This window comes from Eleutherodactylus coqui, chromosome 3 (assembly GCF_035609145.1).
Source record: "Eleutherodactylus coqui strain aEleCoq1 chromosome 3, aEleCoq1.hap1, whole genome shotgun sequence".
Classification (NCBI taxonomy): domain Eukaryota; kingdom Metazoa; phylum Chordata; class Amphibia; order Anura; family Eleutherodactylidae; genus Eleutherodactylus; species Eleutherodactylus coqui.
Genome location: NC_089839.1, coordinates 5518153 through 5540295, shown reverse-complemented (window position 1 = coordinate 5540295; position 22143 = coordinate 5518153). Strand labels below are relative to the sequence as shown.

Here is a 22143-nt window from a genome sequence, read left to right as displayed (position 1 = left end):
ATGCTCCCGTTAACAAAAAAAAAAAAAAATTAAAAATAAAAAAAAAATGACAAGAAATCTTTCTTTCATTCGGCTCTGGTGAGTTGTGTTTAATGTTATAACAAACGTTTAATGCCCAAACAGAGGAACCTTTTATTCCCTCTTTGTACTGTAGCCCAAAGGAAACATTTGTAGCTCAGGAGAAATCTCCCTCTCCATCTCAGTTTTCAGTGTGCTCTCCGTCCCCCTCCTGTAGTACCTGCCTAGCTGTCACAATGTGTTGCAGCTCCTGCCCTCCCCTTCTTTCATTGGCTATCCTCCCACCAATCCAGTAGCCAAGTGGGCCAGAGGGACTGCATATGTAAAGCTCTACTTCATATTAATAAGCTGCAATCGGGGCTTTAAGTCCTTGATTAGGAGAGTGTGAGAGCTTTTGGTCCCAACTGGCTGTGCCTATAGGCTTGTCACCAGGAGAACATTTGTGTTAATTGCACTGTCCTCTGACAAGGAAACTTTGATTTATAGCTGGGGTGCACAAATTATGGTTGCCGGGCGCACATGGATTCGGTAGAACTTTGCCTTCCAGAGTCTTTTTCCCTGCACTACGAGGAAGAGTAGGTACCTTTCTGTTTTTGCTTCTTCTTTTGCTCTCTTTGCTGTGCAGGTAGGAGCTAAGTGCATGAGTGATCATTGTGTGCCTGTCTTGTCTCTATTGTGCGGAGATTGCTGCTGTTATTTTAATTGTGTGACTGTGGAATTGTTCCGTTACCTTCCACTGTGAGTCCCGTCACCATCCGAGGAACAGCTGTGTGTCACTCTTTCCTTATTCAGGTACTAAGAATAGGCACTTGGCACAAAAGCTTTGAGCCGAGTGTTACAATGTGGCGTTTCACTCCTGTGTGTGTATGTGCAGCACATTTTCCTAGAATCCCCCCCTCCCCTTCCCTGGACAGTGCACAAACCTGCAGACCACCAGAACGCTTGTTGTATGTGCAGCCGCTGTCACACAAGTGACACGCTCGCTCGCTGCTTTGGGGGCAGAAAATGAGAAAGCGTATTTAGAGAAGTATTTAATGTGTTACAGCCCTCAAGTCGAATTCTAGATGGATAAGCATTAACTAGCTACTAGGCAGGCACTTGTCAATGAGTAACCGGGCTAGTTTTAGAGAGGGGGGTATTTAGGAAATACTGTATAATGTATTAGATCCGTGCAGGACGGAGAGTTATGGAAGCATGAGGAATTCTTAAGTAGTTCTTCTAGTTGTGTAGAGCAGAGCGGGAGATACAGAGATGTCTTTTCGTCATTGATACTTTTGTGTCAGTCATGTGGAGCTGCAACAAACTGCCACCCTGTAACAATGCTAGCAGCGCCTGTCATTGTGGGAACAGGATAGACTTGTATTGTATGCAAGGAGAAAAAAAAAAAGAATACACAAGACCATGTGTGACTGTGTCAGCCGGCGGAGTAGAACTTAAGCTGCACGCTACCGCCGCCAACTATTCCCCATGTAGATAGGACAGTATAAAAAAAGGGTGCAAGGAAAAACTTCCATGGTCTACGAGCAGCACAACCCTAAAGTGTGCTCAACGCTCCGTCTCTGCTGAAGCTTTCTTAAATTTACCTTCTTATAGCTAATTTGAATGATTACTTTAGATAAGCCTCTTAAGGAAGATGCATTGAAATGATCTGTGTGCAGATGTCAGATGGAGTAGGGACTCTGGTGCTAAGGCTTACAGTGCATGGATGGAATACTGGGGTCACTCTACGTGCAACAGTACCGAACCCCCCTTTACTTTGATTACAGGAAATCATAAATGAAGGATTTAGTCATCTATTGTTGTTGTCTGTTTGGAGATGCTTCATTGTAACTAATGGACTTGATACTTTGTAACTTAGGACTTTACAAAAATTCCAGGGGAAATTTTTGTTTGAACGCCTCTGACCCACGATGAGCGGGGTTGGTGGAATTACGATAGAGAGAATGTACTAAGTTAAGCCCCAGAGCTGAACGTACACGCTGCTTCTTCTTCTTTACAAAACCATCGTTATTAAGATAACAGATGCAATAAAAATGTATCGGCCCGTTCTGACATATGTGTCAATCTCCTCTGTGGGGAATGAAACAGTAGGCTCTTTCCATAAAACTCCTTCTACCTCCTGATTAAAATGTTACATTGACTAAAGGATTACAGAGCTGACTTAATTTTACCGACTGTTTTAACAGTTGTCACAGCTGTTGGAAAAGTGGAAAAGGCAAATGAAAAAAAAAAGGGGAAGCACAGGAGCCGGTGGGAAGAGTCGAGCAAGACGCAAAAATTGATATTTCTTACGTATAGAATATTGGCCTCTGTCGGTACAAAGTTTGGGGGCTGATTCCATCTCTAGATAGATATAGGAAGGTTAACGAGGAAGGGCTTAAAGTGTAAGGTTGATAGGAAAGGGCTACCGGCTGTCAAGACGCCAAGATAAGATGACATTAGTGCTACAATAAATGAGTACACAATCTTAAGTGATTGCTTTTAAGTGATCAGGTTTCCAGCTGGGATCTCGGGATCGCGCTTTACCCGCTCTGATTTCCTTTCCCTTTACTTCACTTTTTATATCCTAAAGTTTGATCCCTAGAGAGAGAGACGTGTCAATGAAGCCTCCAGTTAGGAATGGATCTTAGACACTTGCATATATTTCGGAGGTCCTCTCCGCCGTCTTTCCCCGTTAACTAGCTACAATAGAGACTTCAAAATCAAAAATGCCAAGTCCTGCTCTTCTCTTTTTGCCCATGTTCAATTTAGAGTCCATGGCGGAAAAAAACCCATCTCATCTCGCCCTCCACATTTACATTTCCTCCTGACAGCTCCGTCTTTTTGGCGGGGGAGCTTCTCCTATTTTATGGAGCTGAATGCTCATTTTAATGTGTTTATGGTTGTGCTCTTTTATTTACTGAGCCCAGCGCGTTGCAGCTGTAATTAACCCATGTTATTAGCAAAGCCCTGGTGAATACCCATTCATTTCCCCAGAACGGTTGGTCTTTCTGCAGTTGCAGTGCAAATTTCAAGGTGTATTTTGTTTTTTGTGTTTTAAGTTACAAGTCGATGCTTCTACTTTTCCCTTTCGCTGTTTTTATTTTCAATCATTTTGAGTTCGGATGGACGGCAGGACTTGGGGGGGCAGAGAGTTATTCATCGCTTCACAATGCCAACACTTGGGTTTGGCATTGTATTTAATCACTGCTTATGGCCTCGCTCCTCCTATATTCCAAATGTAAACATTTTTGCGGGTCAACTTTTTAATTTTTCCCTTTTCTTTTTGTCCCATATCTCCCAAACTGGTTCTGGTTGTTGCACAATGTATCCGTATAGGTTTGGCTTTCGACATGAGGTGACTCGATAAGTTTTACATTGCCCCCAAACTGATTCATATCAGGTGAGCATTGGGCGGTCGGCATGGCTCGCTGTGCTAAATCGTCACCTGTAGTAGAAGTGTTGGATGTATTTTCTGGATGCAGGAGTGAAGCAAATGATACTTTTTGTAAAAACTTGGAATACTTAAAATAGTAGTGGTAAATGTTGGGGTACAAGTCAGATGCCAGGTGGATTAAAGGGGGATCTCTTTCCAAGGACGGGGCTTAAATCTTGACATCAGGGAAGATTCTAGCTACACTTGTCCACTCCAAACTATGTGAGGTTGTCTTGTAGGTGCAAAGGGGTTAAGAGTATTGGTCTCGCAATGGTATTTGGGGAATTTGCTTGCCCAAATTCTTCTTATTGTCTTAGAGTAGTACTGTAAATAGATAGATAGATAGATAGGTAGAGAGATAGATAGATAGATAGGAGATAGATAGAAAGATAGATAGAAAGATAGATAGATAGATAGATAGATAGATAGATAGATAGGAGATAGATAGATAGATAGATAGATAGATAGATAGATAGATAGATAGATAGATAGGAGATAGATATGAGATAGATAGATAGATATGAGATAGATAGATAGATATGAGATAGATAGATATGGGATAGATAGATATGGGATAGATAGATATGAGATAGATAGATAGATAGATAGGAGATAGATAGATAGATAGATATGAGATAGATAGATAGATATGAGATAGATAGATATGGGATAGATAGATAGATAGATAGATAGGAGATGGATAGATAGGAGATAGATAGATAGATATGAGATAGATAGATAGATAGGAGATAGATAGATATGAGATAGATAGATAGATATGAGATAGATAGATAGATAGTATATTGAGATTGAACACTTAATATATTCAATTTGTTGTATTGTTTTACATTGAATGAGTATAAGTATATATGTCTAAGTTGATATAGCACTAAGAGATAGACTTTCACTTGCTTTGCATAGTGTGATATGTACACAGAAGTATATGCATAGAGACACAAGTTGTAAGACAATGTCATTGTGAAGAATATCTATCTATCCCATATCTATCTATCTATCTCATATCTATCTATCTATCTATCTATCTATCTATCTATCTATCTATCTCATATCTATCTATCTATCTATCTATCTATCTCCTATCTATCTATCTATCTATCTATCTATCTATCTATCTATCTATCTATCTATCTATCTCCTATCTATGTATCTATGTATCTATCTCCTATCTATCTATCTATCTATCTATGTATCTATCTCCTATCTATCTATCTATCTATCTATCTATCTATCTATCTATCTATCTATCTATCTATCTATCTATCTATCTATCTATCTGCTTCTATCTGTACTTTGCATGTTCTCTCTCGCAGCCCCTCCAGCACTTCTCCCCGGTTGTAGCGGCCCCCCAGGTCTCTGACCATGTTGCTAATTATTAGCAGTCCTACCTTGCTACATGGTCACATTGGCACCCCGGCCTGGGCACGCAGCCTCTTTTTGGTTGGCGTTTACATCCTGTAGCCTTGTATTAAATTGTCATTGTCCTGAAGTACATGCGAGAGAAATGAATTGCTGTCCTGGATTTGCTCTGACAGTAAAATATTTCTCCTCTCTGCCTTCTGTGTCTGATAGAGCAGGAGTGACACCCTTTAGTCGCAGCCGCCTGACACACACAACTAGTCATTACATCTTCTTCCCCTCGTCCGGTGTGTGATGCCCCCTGTCTGTGTGCGCTGTGGGCTCTATTTCCTCTTATCTGCCTGTACTTTCCTGGTGAAGATCAGCGTTTGTGTCACGTGTAGATATGCTTGCATGTTGGTCTGTGAAAGTTGGGAAGTGTGTATATAGGATGCGACAGTTACATGTTACCGCTCTGCGTGCCCTATGGCAGTTCCATATGAACACATGGTGTGTATACGCGTGTGCTGTATGCGTGTAGTGGAAATATATGAACGTGGTGTGCCCGTGTGTACAGCATATGTGTCGTGGGGATAGTTACATACGTGTGCGTGTATGTATACTGTGTTGTATGGTGGGAATAGTTACATACAATCATGTTGTACAGACGTGTGTACTGTATATGTGCTTCATAGTTATATTAAATCATGTTTGCATACTTGTGTATTGCATGTTCTATAGTTGTAACATATATGTGCACTGTATGTATGCGTCATCATGGTAAGAGTTAATGTAATCGTGTTGTGTACATGTGTGTACTGTGTCTCATAGTTATATGTTATCATCTTTGCACACGTGAATACCGCATGTGGTTTAGGTATAGGGGCAACAGTTAGATATATATTCTGTGCATATATGTGCACTATGTATAACAGTTACTGTGTGCATGGGAGTCATGTCATCATGTATGTGCGCTGTTTGTGGTGTAGCGCTGACAACGCCATAAATGCAGCACATACATGTGCGCTCTGGATGCCTCATGGCAGGAAGTGTTGTGCACATATGTATTCTATTCCTCCTCACACATGATGACATTGTGCCTGTATGTATGTATGTTGTACAGTACATTCCATATGTATGTATGTATGTTGTATAGTATATTCTATATGTATGTTGTATAGTACATTTATATGTATGTATGTATGTTGTATAGTACATCTATATGTATGTATGTATGTATGTTGTATAGTACATCTATATGTATGTATGTATGTATGTTGTATAGTACATCTATATGTATGTATGTTGTATAGTACATCTATATGTAAGTATGTTATATAGTACATTCCATATGTATGTATGTATGTATGTATGGTATATAGTACATTCTATATGTATGTATGTTGTATAGTACATCTATATGTAAGTATGTTATATAGTACATTCCATATGTATGTATGTATGTATGTATGTATGGTATATAGTACATTCTATATGTATGTATGTATGTATGTATGTATGTATGTTGTATAGTACATTCTATATGTATGTATGTATGTATGTTGTATAGTACATCTATATGTATGTATGTATGTATGTTGTATAGTACATCTATATATATGTATGTATGTATGTATGTATGTTGTATAGTACATTCTAGCTGCCGGTGTATATGGCTGTATCTCTCGCTGAGCCTGTGCTCTGACATAGCCCTACCTTATATCACCAGCATGCCTGATACAGAGAATATTTACCTGTTATTTAATGCTTCTTCTTAAGTAATGCAGTAAATGTTCTTTTTTTATTTTCTTATCATTTTTTGACTTCTGTATTTTTAGGCATTTCCCCCGACAACTGATAGAATTCTTTTATCTCTATCTTAGGGAAATGGTTTATGTACACAGACATGGTGTAAATGTGAGGACGAACTCTTTTTCTGAAAATAAAACCTTACCTTCATGGTAGGACCGTCTGTTTTTTTCCTTTTTTTGCTCTATGTGATGCCTTATTCTATTTTGCCATGTTTTGTTTCTTTTTTCTTTTACCTGTTTTTGCTTTATTTCATGGCTCACGCTGCACACCTCCGGCCCTTCATGCTTAGTACTCACATGTTAAGTTGCTCTTTCTGCATATTGACCCCCCCACGCACCCCAAATTGTTTCTTTGACCCCCCACTCTAGAAGCAGAGATAGAAGAACTCTTCTCCTCCCCACATCTGTTTCTGGTGTTGTCGCTCCAGCTTCCCTCTGAGCCGTCAATACTCCTCCATGCAGGGATGTCATCCCGATGCTTCTCTCTAAATTTACCTACAGTTTTTTAAAAAACATTGCGGACAATATTTGGCCATCGCTGGCGTTCGCAGTCAACATCCTGCCGACACAACAAGGCTTCCATCTTCATCGGCAGCCTAAAACAAGTGGAGCATCAGATTGTATAGAACAGATTGCCCTTCATACAGTAAACACGGATCACAGTCAGCGATACAATAAAGAGAGTTTACCAAATTATTTACATCGCAAACATTATGCCAAAAATAACAATATTGGACGCAGAAGCCCTCGTTAGGCGCCCGCCATCACATGCCATTATTATTTCTTTTCTGCATGCTTTGCTATGGCCGCCTTTCTTTGCATTATGGAACTCGCATGATTTCTGAGATTTGATTATTATTGGAAATTCTGCTTTGTTTTTTTATTGTTGCTCCCAGTTTATCTACAATGAAATACGTTTATCAGAAAAGACTAGAATTTGGTGTATGTGTCATGGGGAGAACGCCGGTGCACAGGCGGCATGAAGTTATCACATCATACAGACAATCAGAGTCCCAAATCCAAGAGAACCTCCAACTGTTTGATATTTGGGTTAGGGAGGTATTCTATGCTCTCCAGTCATGCCTTTTATAGACAATTGAGGAGTTGACTCGCTATTGGTCATCGAATCGTAGGAATTTAATATATATAGAAATTATAATAATTCACAGCGGATTAAAAATATATATTTTTGCAAAGAATGGAGGGAAATTCACTTCAAAGCTAATTATCAACCAAAACAAAAAAAAAAACCCTGCATATTTATCAGCGGAGCCGAAACACTATGTTTTAATTTACTTGACATCTCACATCTCAGTGGGTCAAAAACATCAGCTGTTGTCACTGAGTGGGGGTCAGGCTGCATATTTAGTAGACCATAGTGATCATCAGCAGCGCTGCGAACAGGATGAGAGATGCTTCTCTGTGACACATTGTGAGCGACTGAATATCCATCTATATCAGGAGCGAGGAGAAGGCTTAATTAAAACAAAAAGCACTGATGATATATATTCGGAGAGGAGCACAGCAGAGATTGTTGGTGGTCTGGATAGAGAAGGGTGTTGGGCGTTCGTCATAAAATAGGATAATCCGCTTATGATAGGACAAATTAAAAAAAATACAAAAAATACAAAAATACAAAAATTGTCCATTTTATCTGAATTGACTAATTCTGACCCGCATAATTCAGGATCTGTTACTTTAAAGGGCTTAAAAAGAGAAACAAATGAAAAAAAACAAAAACATCTAATAAACAAAATAAATAATTGCGAGACAATTGGGCGTCCGGAAGATGAAATAACCCTCGTATGCGGAACCCTTTGATTTCTGCATCTATCAGTGTGTTTTCTATTGTTTCTCCACATTATAAAGAGGTACCAGTTCAATTACGAATAAGAGAATTGTCTGCACACTAAATAGGCCTGTTATATTTTCCCCTGTCAGCCCTTCAAAAGAGGGTGCCCATCTGTTAGCAGCACTTGTGCTTCCCATGTAATGAAGTGTGAAAATGTAAACTAGACAGGACTCCGCCGTTTCTCTTCCTTCTCAAATTGTCAGTCAAAAAGAAAAGTTTTTAGGGTCTTTGCATACTGATACAGTAGTGAAAAAGTAGCTGCCCCACAATGCCGATTGCCCATAATGCCTTGTGCTCACATATTGCCCTCATTGCTGTATGGTAGCAGCTAGTAATAAATTGTATCATTTGAAATATGTTACACTTTTCCGATGTGCCGGTAAATAAAATAAAAAAATTCCATTAAGGCTTTAAGGATTGTGTTGACCCCTGTAATCTTTTTTTGCAACTTTTTGAAATATAGACACAAGCATATGTGTATGTATCGGTGGGATTGTTTTATCGCCATATGCTGCCGCGTCCTCGGTGATCGTAAATAAATATTTTTACCGCTTGACAATAAACATTTGGCGCCCCATCTTTTCCTATGTAGAGTTCGCAACAATTTCCCTTTAAGAATGGGGGGCTTATGGGCAATAGTCACAGAATGTATATTCTAAAATGCAGCGTGGTTATGTAATGAAGCGACTGAACGATTTACGGTGAGGTACAAATTAGCAGTCGGTTAAGAATCTTTCTAGGCTAAACAAATTAATATGGATGAGGCCGGACCCTGAAAACAAAAAATACTAAAGCGGCACCGAATCCTGCAAACATTTTAGGCCTTTCACAAAAAGAATTGTATTATTATATAGTTTTATAGTTTTTGGTTTCCAGCCGGACCGCTAACCACGACCCGTGTGCCTCTTATACAGTTACATTCCGAATCCCAAGAGGATTTGGGTGGGAATTATAAAATAACGAATAAAGACATAATATCAAATTATTAGACTTGGGATTACGCCCCGGTGGCGGCCGGTCACATTAGGTAGCCCATCACTGGATTACATTAGTTCGAATGACACCTGTCTCATCTGTCATTTGGCCCCTTGTGTCACAGATGCTGAAACAACAATTGACCAAGATGTAGAGGCTGATATGTTGGTCAGCAGTGGTGCCACGGCTCCATTAACGGATCTATTCTCAACCGCCTTTAACAGACCGCAATTCTAAGACGTCGGCCACGAGCTTTACCTGCAATCGGCCTGAGTAAATATAACAAAAAAAGCAAAAATACACAAGCGAACGCCACAAGCCTCCAGCAGCAGCACACAATACATGGCATAGGCAAACAAATTAGAAAAAATTCACTGCATTAACTTTGCAGTCAGAAGGTCAAAGCGAAGCAGTCGTGCATTTCAAGCTGAAAATGCAATAACCCCTTCACTGCCGCGGGTGCGTGCAATGCATAACATTTACTGTAAAACCAATTCATTAGTCTCACGTTGAAAACATTTGTCTTGGGGTCATGCATAGGGCACGTGACTGCCAATTCTCATTCACCGAGCTGGGGCTCTACCTGAGAATCCCAGTTTATTTGCCTAAGCGAAGAGATCCACTAACGGTAGCAGATAGAAGGGCGGATGGGGACATTTCTATTAAATAAGACGAAATGTTTTTGTATTAAACAGTTATTATTTTGTTAGATATATTCAGACGTAAAAAATGTAGCAAATAGAAAAACAGACCCGATGCAAGAAGGTGCATGAAGATGGATGCGGGGAAACAGGAATAGCAGAACTTGTCCCCAGATTAGGAAAATAAAAACTAAAATCTTTTAATGAAATAAAAAAAAAATTAAATTCATAAAAAAATTAAAAATTCCTCTATGTTTGCGTGTGAAGTTGGGCCGGCCGCGTCCTGAATACAGGGGAGCAGTGCAGGACTCTACATTTATATGGAAGCCCTTAATGAGTCGAGGGTTTTCTCACTTATTTTTGAAATCTGTACTTTTTCAACATTTTTCAATTTCCTCAAGATTTCTTTAGTAATTTCATTATTCTTGGGAATACATCGGGGGGGGGGGGGGGGTATTATTTTATTTTTTCTGTTAATTATTGTAAAACCTAACATGTTATTTGCGGTTGATGTTAAGTTGCATTTTCCCACTAAGGGTTGGCTTTGTTCTTTCTCATCCCAATGACCCTCATGCCTAAACCGATCACTAATAGTCATGTGATCCCCGGGATGAAACAGGATGTTGAAGGTGCCATATCCTGTTCTCTCTTTTTCCAAAAATGTTATCCATCCTTTCCCCTGCAGTCTCGGTTGCTCCAGACAGAAAACATCCACATTTGCAATAACACTGAACTTGATGTGATGTCTTTATGCTTCCTCAGAAAACAAAACAAAATATTTCTATCGGGGTTATAATGGGGATTTCTGTTCAAAGCAATAACTTTTTAGTTTCAATTTTTTTTTAAAATTTTTTGATTTTTTTTTTTTTTTGCCCTTGAAACACAGAAATGATATAAAGCTGGGATGTCGATGGACATTTAGGCCGATCACATAACAATGAATGTTATGTTACTGTTAATGATTGGTCAGGGCCGTACAATGCTTGGAACATTTGCACCTCTTATGAAACATGTTTAGCAAATGGCCAAAAGGACATATATGACTGCCATCATAGATATGGGAAGGGTACAGCCTTGCTGACCCCTCGCCACCCCTGACAATATTATACCGCAATATAGTAGATTCTTTAGTATGAAGTATTTTCATGATGTCGCACATTGAACTTTTTGAAAAAATGTTTGTTACTGAGTAGGCACTTCATCACCAATATACCAACATCTCCTGGGGAGGGCTTTGTGGACGTCTGCCTACGGTGGCACTGGCAACAATGATGTCGATTTTGTGCAATGCCTTAGAGATTTTTTTTATTGTTTTTTGTTTGATTGTCCGCCCCAAGAGTTAATCGTACCCCAGCCATGGGTTAAGGAGAACGGTAACGCTATGCAAGGATTTATCTGTACAGTAATTCTTAGAATCAGGCGCATTCCAGATAATGTCAGCTAACAAGTCATCACCGCGCTGAGTGCAGAAACAGAAAGGATCAGTGTTATTTAGCAGTTTTGTTCCAGAGAGCGTAGCTGCGAAGAAAATGTGAAAACATGTCACTTTCTGTAATGTAACTGGCAATAACAGCGAATCTTTTTAAGATTACGACACGAGAGGCATCGAGACAGAGAAAAGCATGGAGGGAAGGAAGAATTCCTCATGGCATCCGACTGATTGAATGGGAGGAGAATTGGGCACATTTTTGATTTTTAAAATGTATTTTTCCCAGATAGTTTTTTAATAACTAATTAGTGATTTCTATATTGTGTGGCCAGTGCTATCCACGGGCTGAGCTGATAGGCTAACACGAACACAATTGTCCATCATGATATGCGAAAGTGATGTTTGGTGGGGAAAGACATAAAAAACACAAAAATATCCAACATTTTAATAACTGAATCACAGTTTTATTACAGTTTGCTACGTATTAATGAATTAAGGCATGAATTCGTGACATTGAGGGAAGGCAGGCCTGGACCAACTCATAACCTATCAATCTACCGATAGATGGAGTGGTTGGAATGTTTTGTCGAAATTTGACCTAAAATAATTAGACTTTTTGTATATTTTTTTATATAGTTTTGTAAAGTTAATGCCATGACTTGTTATTTTCGACTTTTAATTCCATACATCCAATTTAGTCCGGGTTGTCCCGTCAGATTATTATGTACTCTGGCCCCTATCGCAGCCTAATGCCGCCCGGCGCACTGCCGGCAGCGCACTATCAGCAGTTTACATTGCTGATTCCATTCTAAGTATGATTGTGTATAAATACAGTTAGTTAGTTTGGTTTATCTGATAGCCTGGCGCAGAGAGAGAGGAGCCGAACAAACTGTTTTTCAGTAAATTCGCTGTTCATACACCTGATAAGATTGAAAGAGCTTTCGAAATGCTGATATGCTTTGAATAAGAAAAGAATAATCAGTTTTACTGGCACCGTCTTATCGGGAAGGCAGTTAAATGCCAATGCTTTCTGCATTACCAGAAGGGAACGTTTCAGACGCTGCTGGTCTTTTCTTGAAGTTAAAGAGTAATATCTTTTTGTGGTGGGGGATCATGAATGGTGGGGTAGATTACCTGTCGTCCAATAACAAGCCCAATCTGCGGGCAAACAACAACAATATCTAACCTGGAACAGAGAAGGAAATTGTAACAATGTATTTACTGATGTCGGTTCTCACTCCGTGGTCGAGCGCCCCTCGTCGTTCCTCCAGGTAGGGGAAAGAGGTCTGCAGCCTTTAACAAAAATAATTAAATATTACGTTTTTGACTAAAACGTATTAAAACATAAACAGAAATAAACTTGAAACATTTTGGCATTATGAATCTTTAAAAAAAAAAAAAAGATTTCAATTTTGGGTAAATTTGGGGGTATTTTGCCATTGACATGCATTGAGTTTAGTACGTTATGACAAATGTAATTTGTGAGGCACTCGGGGACCATTTATCATTACATAGATGGACTTCGCATATAAAATGTATTTAAAGACTTTTGCCTGCATGGTCCTGTCATCGCCGTTATTGGGTTCCATAGTAAGTCCAAAAGTCGTGAATAGTTTTCTGGAAAGGTTGGAAGTTTGCCGTGTTCACAACTTTTTCCAATATGTTGGATCAGTAAGAAGGCAAAGAGATTTTGAGAGATCAAAACACATCAACATCAGACGGGTCAACATATTGAAAGGGAGGGATTCCAACCAACCGGCGACCCAAGATTCTCAGTTGCTGTAGGAGATCGGGGTATTGGGGAGGTAGATTTACCCCCTCGCCCAGTTTCTTTGATTCCTGTTCTCTCCCCTCCCCTGCTTGAGCCTAAATATGTCCTTTTTCAACCATATTATGTAATTTGCTGTGTAATATTAATGGATGGGGTTGGCCGGCAGATTTAGACTAGGCTAAACGCAAACAAAAACGTAGTGTAATCACGGCGAATCTTGAGGCTTACTGCAGTGTACCCAAGTGGCCGCTTGGTGCATTTTTTTGCTAGTGTGCTCGTATTTCCGCTAAAGTCTACTTTGCTGCAGTGCAGAATTACCAGCTCAGCTGATTGCATTATGCGTTACCCATTGCCCACTTGATCCGACTCCATAAATTATTACAGATTGAGCATGGACGCACTGTGGTGACTTAGAACTAAAATTAAACCATGTTAAACACAGACTTGGTGCGACTGGTCTTTCTTCTGCATGGAGAGGTAACTAAAATGACACCTTTAATTAGTACTTAACTATACGGTCCTCAAACTGATCCTAAGAGGGTAGAAACGGACTTTAGACTTTTTTTTTGCTCTTTCGCTAGATTTAGGTTTTCTAACTCCACATATAGGACTTCTGACCGGGATTTCCACTCATTACAGGCACACTTCCCATATGCAGCAAAGTCTCGATACAAGTATTTAATTCCTAATATTTAATCCGCATGATCTCCATTGTGTTTGATTCCTTTAGACTTGGCTTTAACATGGTGATCGTACTGAGATGCGTTTAGGTTCACTAGCATATACCTATAATTTACACTCCAGACAGGATGATTAATGTCTTCATTATAGTTGGGAGCAGATCAGGAGGGGTTAACAAATTTTGAGTGTTTCTTAACTCGTATGGCTGTTTGTATTCCCTTTTCCCTTACTTACTCTTTGTCTCCGTTCCTCTCTGTCGCATTTCTCATTTTTCTTCATTTTATGCTTGGAAGTGGCTGTTGCATTCTGATTTGATAAATGATAGTGTAAAAACTGTTTTGATTGATTTTGGATTAGTATTGATTGCTCTTGATTAGATCACTGACACGCTGTGATCAATACGATTCGATAAGACACTCTGCCTCTCTTCTATCCCTCACGGCCGGCCAGGGGGAATACAAGAAAACTGAATGGTCAAGGATGATAAATTGACCAAATGTCTATCTTCAAAAATCCTTTACTCTTTAAGTGTATGGATCGCTCTAGAATCCAACGTCTTGTCCGTAACAGTTTTAAACAACAGACCATTTCATACCGTGACTTGAGTGGTTTCCATTTACTTGCCTATCCTGCTTCAGAACACAAAAACTTGGCCAAAACAGAGACAACTTTTAATTAAGGTTTCAAGAGCAAAGTTTTATGTTCTTGATACAAATGACCTTCAACTAAAGCCACTATGGACCCACTTAGAGATGGACCATCTTAGAGATGGGCCACGAAGTAGGTCTCCATGAATAACCTTACTTTAGGATGGTTGAAGGCAAACCCAACCTTTGCTGCTCCTTCAGCTCAGGTAAAGAGAGTGTTTCTCACGTTATCGTCATGTAGCTATATCTTCAAGAAAGTCCCGACATTAAGGATCATGAATTATTTAGACTCTTTCCTATATTTTTAGAGAAGACCGCTATGTGCCTCAACATTACTTTAGTTGGTACAACCAACTCATCAAAAGTCTAAGACCAAGTTTGAAATATACTTAATTTACCAGTCCAGATCTGTCAAGTATTCTTTCCTTTTGTTACATTTAACCAGGTTGGAATTAAAACAGTGAACTCGGCTTTCCCATTCTACTCCCCGATTTACCCCTCTGCTCATAATGCTTTTTCTACGCCTAGTTTGGAGATGATTAATCAAACTTTATTAGTACAGCCAGAACAAGTTCTACGTGGTGGTGAATAATATCATGTTGTCCTCCCAACTAAACCTGACCATTTTAACTCTTTGACAATCAGATCCACTGGTGGCGCAGAGCAGACCGACTCGTCTGAGATAATATCCGCTCTTAGGATGTTAAACCAATGCCTTCTGTGTATTCATGGGGCTACATTTACTACTTGTGTCCTCATCCTGTGAGATATCTTATTGTGTCTTTATATGTGGAGTTCTTTCTGTTTTGAAATCATGTTCTAATTTGTAGTGAATTATTTTCAAAAAGTTCACAATTTTTTTTTTGTGTTTTTACATGAAAATGAAATCATGAACGTAATCTTAAATTCATAAATGTTAAATTCCGCATTTCAAAGCTTTATTGAGACCTAACTGAGAACCTCAGATCTGCTCTTGGGATTTAATGCCTATAGATTAGAATTTGCAATAAGCTGTCAGCACCTGATAGGACGCCCCTCCTTTGTATATCATTTGGAGGTCATTAACCCTCAAGTTTGATCATTGACTCTAATAGTCTGGAGGTCGAGGACCTATATTGTGCATCATCGTCTACAAAATAAGGTTAAAAAATGGTTTGTTTGTTAAAAAAGTTGCCCTGTCCAGAATCAGATGACAAGATTTATGGTGTATTCCCTTCAATAACACCCACTCCATGTTAACCCCTCGAAGGGCTTGATACTTTCTATAACTGAACCCAGACAAAGGCCTTTATCAAGCACTCATGTAACATATTTGTCTCTATTGCTTCCTTTTACAATGTGACATAGACCAGGAAGCGAAGTGCCCTCTGTTACCTTACACTGACCCTGTAGGTTGTGTACTCTATATGGCCTGTAGGTTATAACCCACAGCAGCATGGCTTTAGCTTCTCGGTTTCTAGGTGGACAGTAGATAACCACATACTTTTCTATGCTGCTTTCATGCGTGACATCTATATAGATGTTGGAGAGCTGACATCGTCATTTAACAACTTTACATGAACACTGCTGTAACTCACCGAGTCACCATGATTGTGAAGCTTTGCCAGTAGCCCTATTGAAATAACTAGGCAACCGGCAGCATATCATCGTGTCACGGACTATGATGAGAAATAGCAAACTCAACACTGCTGCATGTGTAGATAAAACATTTTTGTTTTATGCCGTTACTATACTCAAGCATGTGCTGCCACTAGGGGGCACTCATTGAAAACCAGCTATGGCATATGCTCTTGATTTTGTGGATTTATGGGTACAGTATAGAAAAATTACCATTGTCCATGTCTAATCATAAACTAGATGATGATTCACAAGGAAAAGACTAGTCTTCCCTTTTTCATGGGTGACCCAATGTAGTTCTTACAAAATGTAGATGGTCATAGACTCTTTTTTTTTGGAAGGATCCATTGACATCAATCCCAAAGCTAATGTCTATGTCGTTATCTTGACTGCAGCCTAAGACATCCCATCAGATGATACAACGTTCGGGTTATAAGCTTTCCAATGCATTGTACACCCCCCCCCCCCATTCCACCCCCCATTCATCTGGTCATCACATCTTTCATGTGGCACAAAAAATTCATCATTTAACGATGAAGCAGTATGGGTGAGGAAGGACTGTATGACCGATGCTTTGTGTCCCATAATGTCTCAGTTGTCCCCTTCAAAGGCCAGTTAATCGTTAATCCGCTGAGATTGAGACGTCTAAAAGAAGCCTTCATTCAATGCCCAATATAGTTAACCATGCCCAAGACTTAGTGGCTTGTTGGCACCCCTGCTGGCCCACAATGGACATGTACGCCCTCCTGTAGCTGCGTCCTCTTCCCATAACAGTAGAAATTCCGTTGTTGTTTATCAGATCCACGTGGACATTAATGGAGGAGTTGGAGGTAGTTACCCACAGTCACTACAAATCAGTCTCTCACCGTGCTAAACCTGAAGACCGTAGAAGAAGAAGGCTGGAAGTCTGGAGTAACTCAAACAGCGGACCTCTTTTTAAGGTCAAACGTTCCTAAAAGTTCGGTTTGGCACGAACCCAAATGTCAGGCTGTTTGTTTCAGACGAATCAACTAAAAGAAGAAGGAAAAAAGGAGGAGAAGAAGGAAATAGAAGGAAGAAAAAGAAGAAGAGGAGGAAGGAAACACGATCGTGTGCCATTCTTTTTTTCCTTTCTTTCTCCTCCTTTTTTTCTTCTTCTTCTTCATTGAATTTAATTTAAAAACAACTTAAAAATACTTTGATACATTCCTAGGGGACCTGGGAGTGCAATGCGGAGCTATTACGGCTCTTGGGCCTCACGTGGGCGTTTGTACACACGCACAATGTGCCCGTTTAATGCTTAGTGAATATAACCCATTGCTCAAGCTTTATTTTCCTGAGCACCACAGTCCACATAGAATTCAATGGGGAAGCACAATATGCCAGGAGACGCATGAAACATTGCAGAATTGCGCAGGAATAAGGACGCATCTCAAACTCATTAGACTAATTAGCATCACTGCTCTTTTTTTGGCGTGCGCAAATGCCTTGTGTTTAGAAAAAGACCGCAAAATAGACGTCGATGCACGTGCAAAAAAGTATAATTCATTCTGCAAATACTCTTCTGCTTGCCTGAAGCCGGTCTTAGAAAGTGTTTTACACCAGTTTTAGGCCCTTTTCACTCGACCGTTGTGATTTCGCCCATCCGCATTGTGGGCAAAGATCGCATCTCACATTTTCTCCCATTCACACGGCCGAGAGATCCTTCAAGTGGCTCAATAGAGCCAGCTGACATAGTTTTGCAGTGCTAGCCGCTGCTAAACTCCTTCCTTTTGTCGGCAGCTTCCATAGAAGCCTATGGGAGCTGCCGGCTGATCGCAGCCAAAAGATAAGGCGGGAGCTATCTTTTCCGGTTGCATCAAGACATTGGCCGGCGTATTAGCCCGCTGCTATCCAATGTCTGCCGGCCGGACATATGTTTTTCGGTGGATAATAATCGGCCATGTGAATGAATGCATTAGGATCCAAGGCTTCTGGCGGCCGTGATTTCCTATTGCAGCTAAATTAGCCTCGTAAACCCCCCATGTAATAAGGCCTTCGGGGTATTCGTGAAGTTCTGCTTCGGTTTGAATGGACTGAACTTAACTTTTTTGCTGAATCAGCTGAACCAAACTTTTCAAAATTCCGCTCGTCACTAATGGCTGGTATAATGTAAAAAGTTGTATAGAAGCCGGGGGAAGGGGGGGCGGTTCGGGACGTTAATTCGGCTAATCTACATGTTATCTCCAAGAGGAGCTGAGCTGCAGCTCTAGGCATCTACAAGGCACAGCCGGCGCTTCAGAACCACAAGTCTTCAGCAGGCAGCTAGTCGGCAGCAGGTGTGAACTACATGAAACAGGATTAAGAGAGCAGCAGAGTATACACTAAAAACAGAAACCACCCGCCCCTCGCCCGTCTGCAGCCACATAGAGGTCCCTGCGCTTACTAAACAGTCCTCTGTGCAAACTCATCGCTGCAGCTGCAAGTACTTAACCCTTCACTAATAGGGGAAAGTTAAAATCCAATCAGTTAGGGAGGAAGATGCAGCCCACCACTGGGGGAAGAAGATAAAGGGCAGAGGCGCAGAGAACGAGGGTAGCTTGCATGCGCCTGCGCAGATACCATGCGCATTTGCACAGGCACCGCTAGTTCACATTGGCGGGGAAATCACCCCCTGATGTCAATGGCTGTTAGGCTAAACGAGGTGCCAGTGTTCATGGGTACACACAGCGTTTTGCTCATACCCGCCGATACATATGTGCGCCTTTTCACACCTCCCATAGACCATAGGGCCTTTTTGGTGCGCAAATGTGTACAAAACAGAGGAGGTCCTATTTTCTTGCGCCTGCGAGAATTGTGCGCACAAAAAAGGGTTCTATTCTTGCGTTCTGCGTGCAGGATTTTCGCACACACTGAGATACGCTCACATGAAGCAGCCTTAGGCCTCAGTCACACAGGCGTTTTTACGTGTGTTTATTTGCGCGTAAAAATATTTGCACTGCACGCAGTAAAAAAAAAAACGCGTGACCGCGTCCATTGCCTCCTATATGTTCTATCTTTTGTAGGTGCGAATTTTTTCGACGCACGCAGTGCGAATGTTTTTACGCGTGAATAAACACGTGTAAAAACGCCGGTGTGACTGAGCCCCCGTGTGACTGAGCCCCCGTGTGACTGAGCCCCCTTGTGACTGAGCCCCCGTGTGACTGAGCCCCCGTGTGACTGAGGCCCCGTGTGACTGAGCCCCCGTGTGACTGAGCCCCCGTGTGACTGAGCCCCCATGTGACTGAGCCCCCGTGTGACTGAGCCCCCGTGTGACTGAGCCCCCGTGTGACTGAGCCCCCTTGTGACTGAGCCCCCGTGTGACTGAGCCCCCGTGTGACTGAGCCCCCATGTGACTGAGCCCCCGTGTGACTGAATCCCCGTGTGACTGAGCCCCCGTGTGACTGAGCCCCCACAGATGTGGTTTCTTGGAAATTAAAGAATCTAGATCAAGCAAAAAAATAAATGTTTTCTATGAACCGTCCGTCTGCTGATTTGTAGAGCCGTTCCGAGGCTGTCGGTGGAAAGTCATGTAAACCTTTCTTTCATCAGGACTTAGAGGAAATTCACTAAGCAAATGGTCCTAAAGAGCGGGGGATGTGGCAGGCGCCAAATTAGTGTCAGGCCTCGCCTTTTGTTTTTTTTTACTTTTCTCATGTTTTTTACAAGCATTTTCTGGGTGGCTTTTATGCAGGCATTTTTAACGTGTTTTTCATGCTTTTTTTCTAGTCCTATAGAGAAGCATTTTGGAAAATGTGTGAAAAATGACACTGACACAAAAAGTGTCAAAAGTGCAGAAAAACATCACAAATGTGCTGCGTGGGGTGAAAGAAAAAAATAGTAAAAAATGTAAAGAAAAGCACTGTAAAAAATGTGGCAATTTTATAAAAAGGACTCGCTTGCATCGGCTTCTCTATAGAAAAAAAAGGAAAAACCCATAGAAAATGTGTGAATAAAAAAAGGCGACCCACAAAACGTATTTGTCTTCTCTTCTACCGGGTAAATACGGATCAGTATTTGCTCAATAAAAAATAATAAAAAATGGAGGCAAATACGGTTTACAAATTGATGACATATGAAAGTCACGCCTTTTGAAGTCCGTTGTGTTTTTCTACGTTCGTCTGTATCCGGCTTCAGGCTGCATTTCCACGCCCGAAGTGAGTTGTGCGCGAGATTCTGAGACTCAAGTCTCTTGAGCAAAATTTGCAACTTTTTGGCTTCTTGCACCGGCCTCACCACTTTTCCAAAAAGAGCTTGTCAGGAGGAGCGCTGCCACCCCGGACTATGTATAATTTATGCCAGAGACGTTTGCCAGGTTGGACATGTCGTACATTTCTATCTAGGCGCCAGATGAGTCTAATACTTAAGGTGCAGCGGGAGAACTTATACTAAGACCCGCATTCGAAATACTGGGCTTAGTGAATTTCCCACAAAGTTATCTTTACAGCTCAACAGTTGTATGCGAGTCGTAGTGCCAGGAGAAAAATCACCCCTTCGTTTGTGCTGGCTGTAGCAGACGTACGCCATTTTTTATAAATTCGGCCCGATTTGGGTCACTTTTGTAATTCCAAAATGCGCCTCGCAATGGTATTCATGAACGTCTCCTATTCTAGCTTCTCTTTTCCTGCCGGCTCGCGGATGGTGCTCTGCCCCTGTAACTTACACAGATGACAGAATAGTTTGCAGGCCGCTTGTTACCTCCTGCCCCAAAAATGTACTTCTAGAGTCGATTGGTAATTTTTGGTTTATGAAAACATCTTCAAAGAATACATTTGGCTTATGGGATCAGTTATGGAAGGCTGGAGGGGCTGCTAACCGTGAGCTCCTCAGATAAGTTAACCCCTTCATATAGGAGGTGTAGAGGAGGTGCCCCCAGTGGGTGTAGCTGTCAGTGATGTGACATGAGTGAAGTCATCTTGGCTAACAGGGTCGCCGGTCCATCTGTCACCGGGTTACCAAAGAGCGGCTAAATAAAGACCGATTCAAAATCCTAAACATAGTAACACATTTTCCAAGCATTCAGGACAATATGTATCGCCGACATCGTAAACAAATGTTTTGGGGGTTTTTTTGCCTCCTTCGGACAGATTTTTTGATTTGTTCAGAACTATCTTGATTTTAAAATAAGTATCTTCGTAGAGATAAAAAAAAAAAAAAATTCTCCTTAAGGTCAAAATTTTTGATTCTTTCACAACTATCTACATTTCAAAAATCCGATTACATTTCTTCATAGAGACGAAGTTTTTTGGGGTTTTTTGCTTCCACCTTAAAGTCTATTTTTTTGATTTGTTCACAACTATCTTGTGTTCAAAAAATTCATGAATTTACCTTCATAGAGACAGAATTTTTTGCTTTCTCCGTAAAGACCTTTGACACATCGCAGAATATGCCCTGCTGTGTTCAGCACCAAAGTCTGCGCTGCTAATGTGCGGATTTTGGATGCGGAATTGAAAATAGCAGAATCTTACCGGTAATTCCGCGTTGTGAAATATATGAAAGGTGCCCTAAGGTTGAACATTTTTGATTCATTCCCAACCATCTTCATTTAAAAACGTACTATTATATATCTTGATCGAGACAGAATTGTTTTGCTTCCTCCTTAGGCCGGGCTCGCACTAACGTATTTGTGTTCGCGCAATACGCAGAAAATAGCACCTTTCAATTTCAATAGACACGTTTTTAATGCAAAAAAATACGCATCTGCTCGTGTGAATCCAGATTTAAGGTGGACATTTTTGACTTGCTTACAACCATCTCCATTTCAAAAAATATGTCTTGAAAAAGCCAGAATGTTTTTTTTTGTTTTTTTTTCCCTTAAGGTGGAATTTTTAAAAAAATCTTCTTCACCATCATCTACATTTCACGTACTATATACCTCACCGTGTGGATGTGACGTGTACAAATATACTGTATATACCTACCTAATCCCTTGT

The 22143-nt window shown here is 40.7% G+C and overlaps 1 protein-coding gene across 6 annotated transcripts in view; it reads left to right on the top strand.

The window, feature by feature from the left end:
* The first annotated feature begins 224 nt into the window (after positions 1–224).
* ESRRG (estrogen related receptor gamma) overlaps positions 225–22143 on the top strand; it is a 227426-nt gene continuing 205507 nt past the window's right edge. Inside the window, exons 1-2 of one of the 6 annotated variants that reach the window (XM_066595069.1) lie at positions 225–593; positions 6673–6750. In XM_066595069.1, the coding sequence (XP_066451166.1) occupies positions 538–593; positions 6673–6750 (134 nt within the window). In that variant the 5' untranslated portion in view covers positions 225–537. Of the gene's footprint in view, positions 598–3348; positions 3401–6672; positions 6751–22143 lie in introns of those variants that run through there. The other 5 variants (XM_066595070.1, XM_066595071.1, XM_066595075.1 and 2 more) reach the window with 5 other exon arrangements.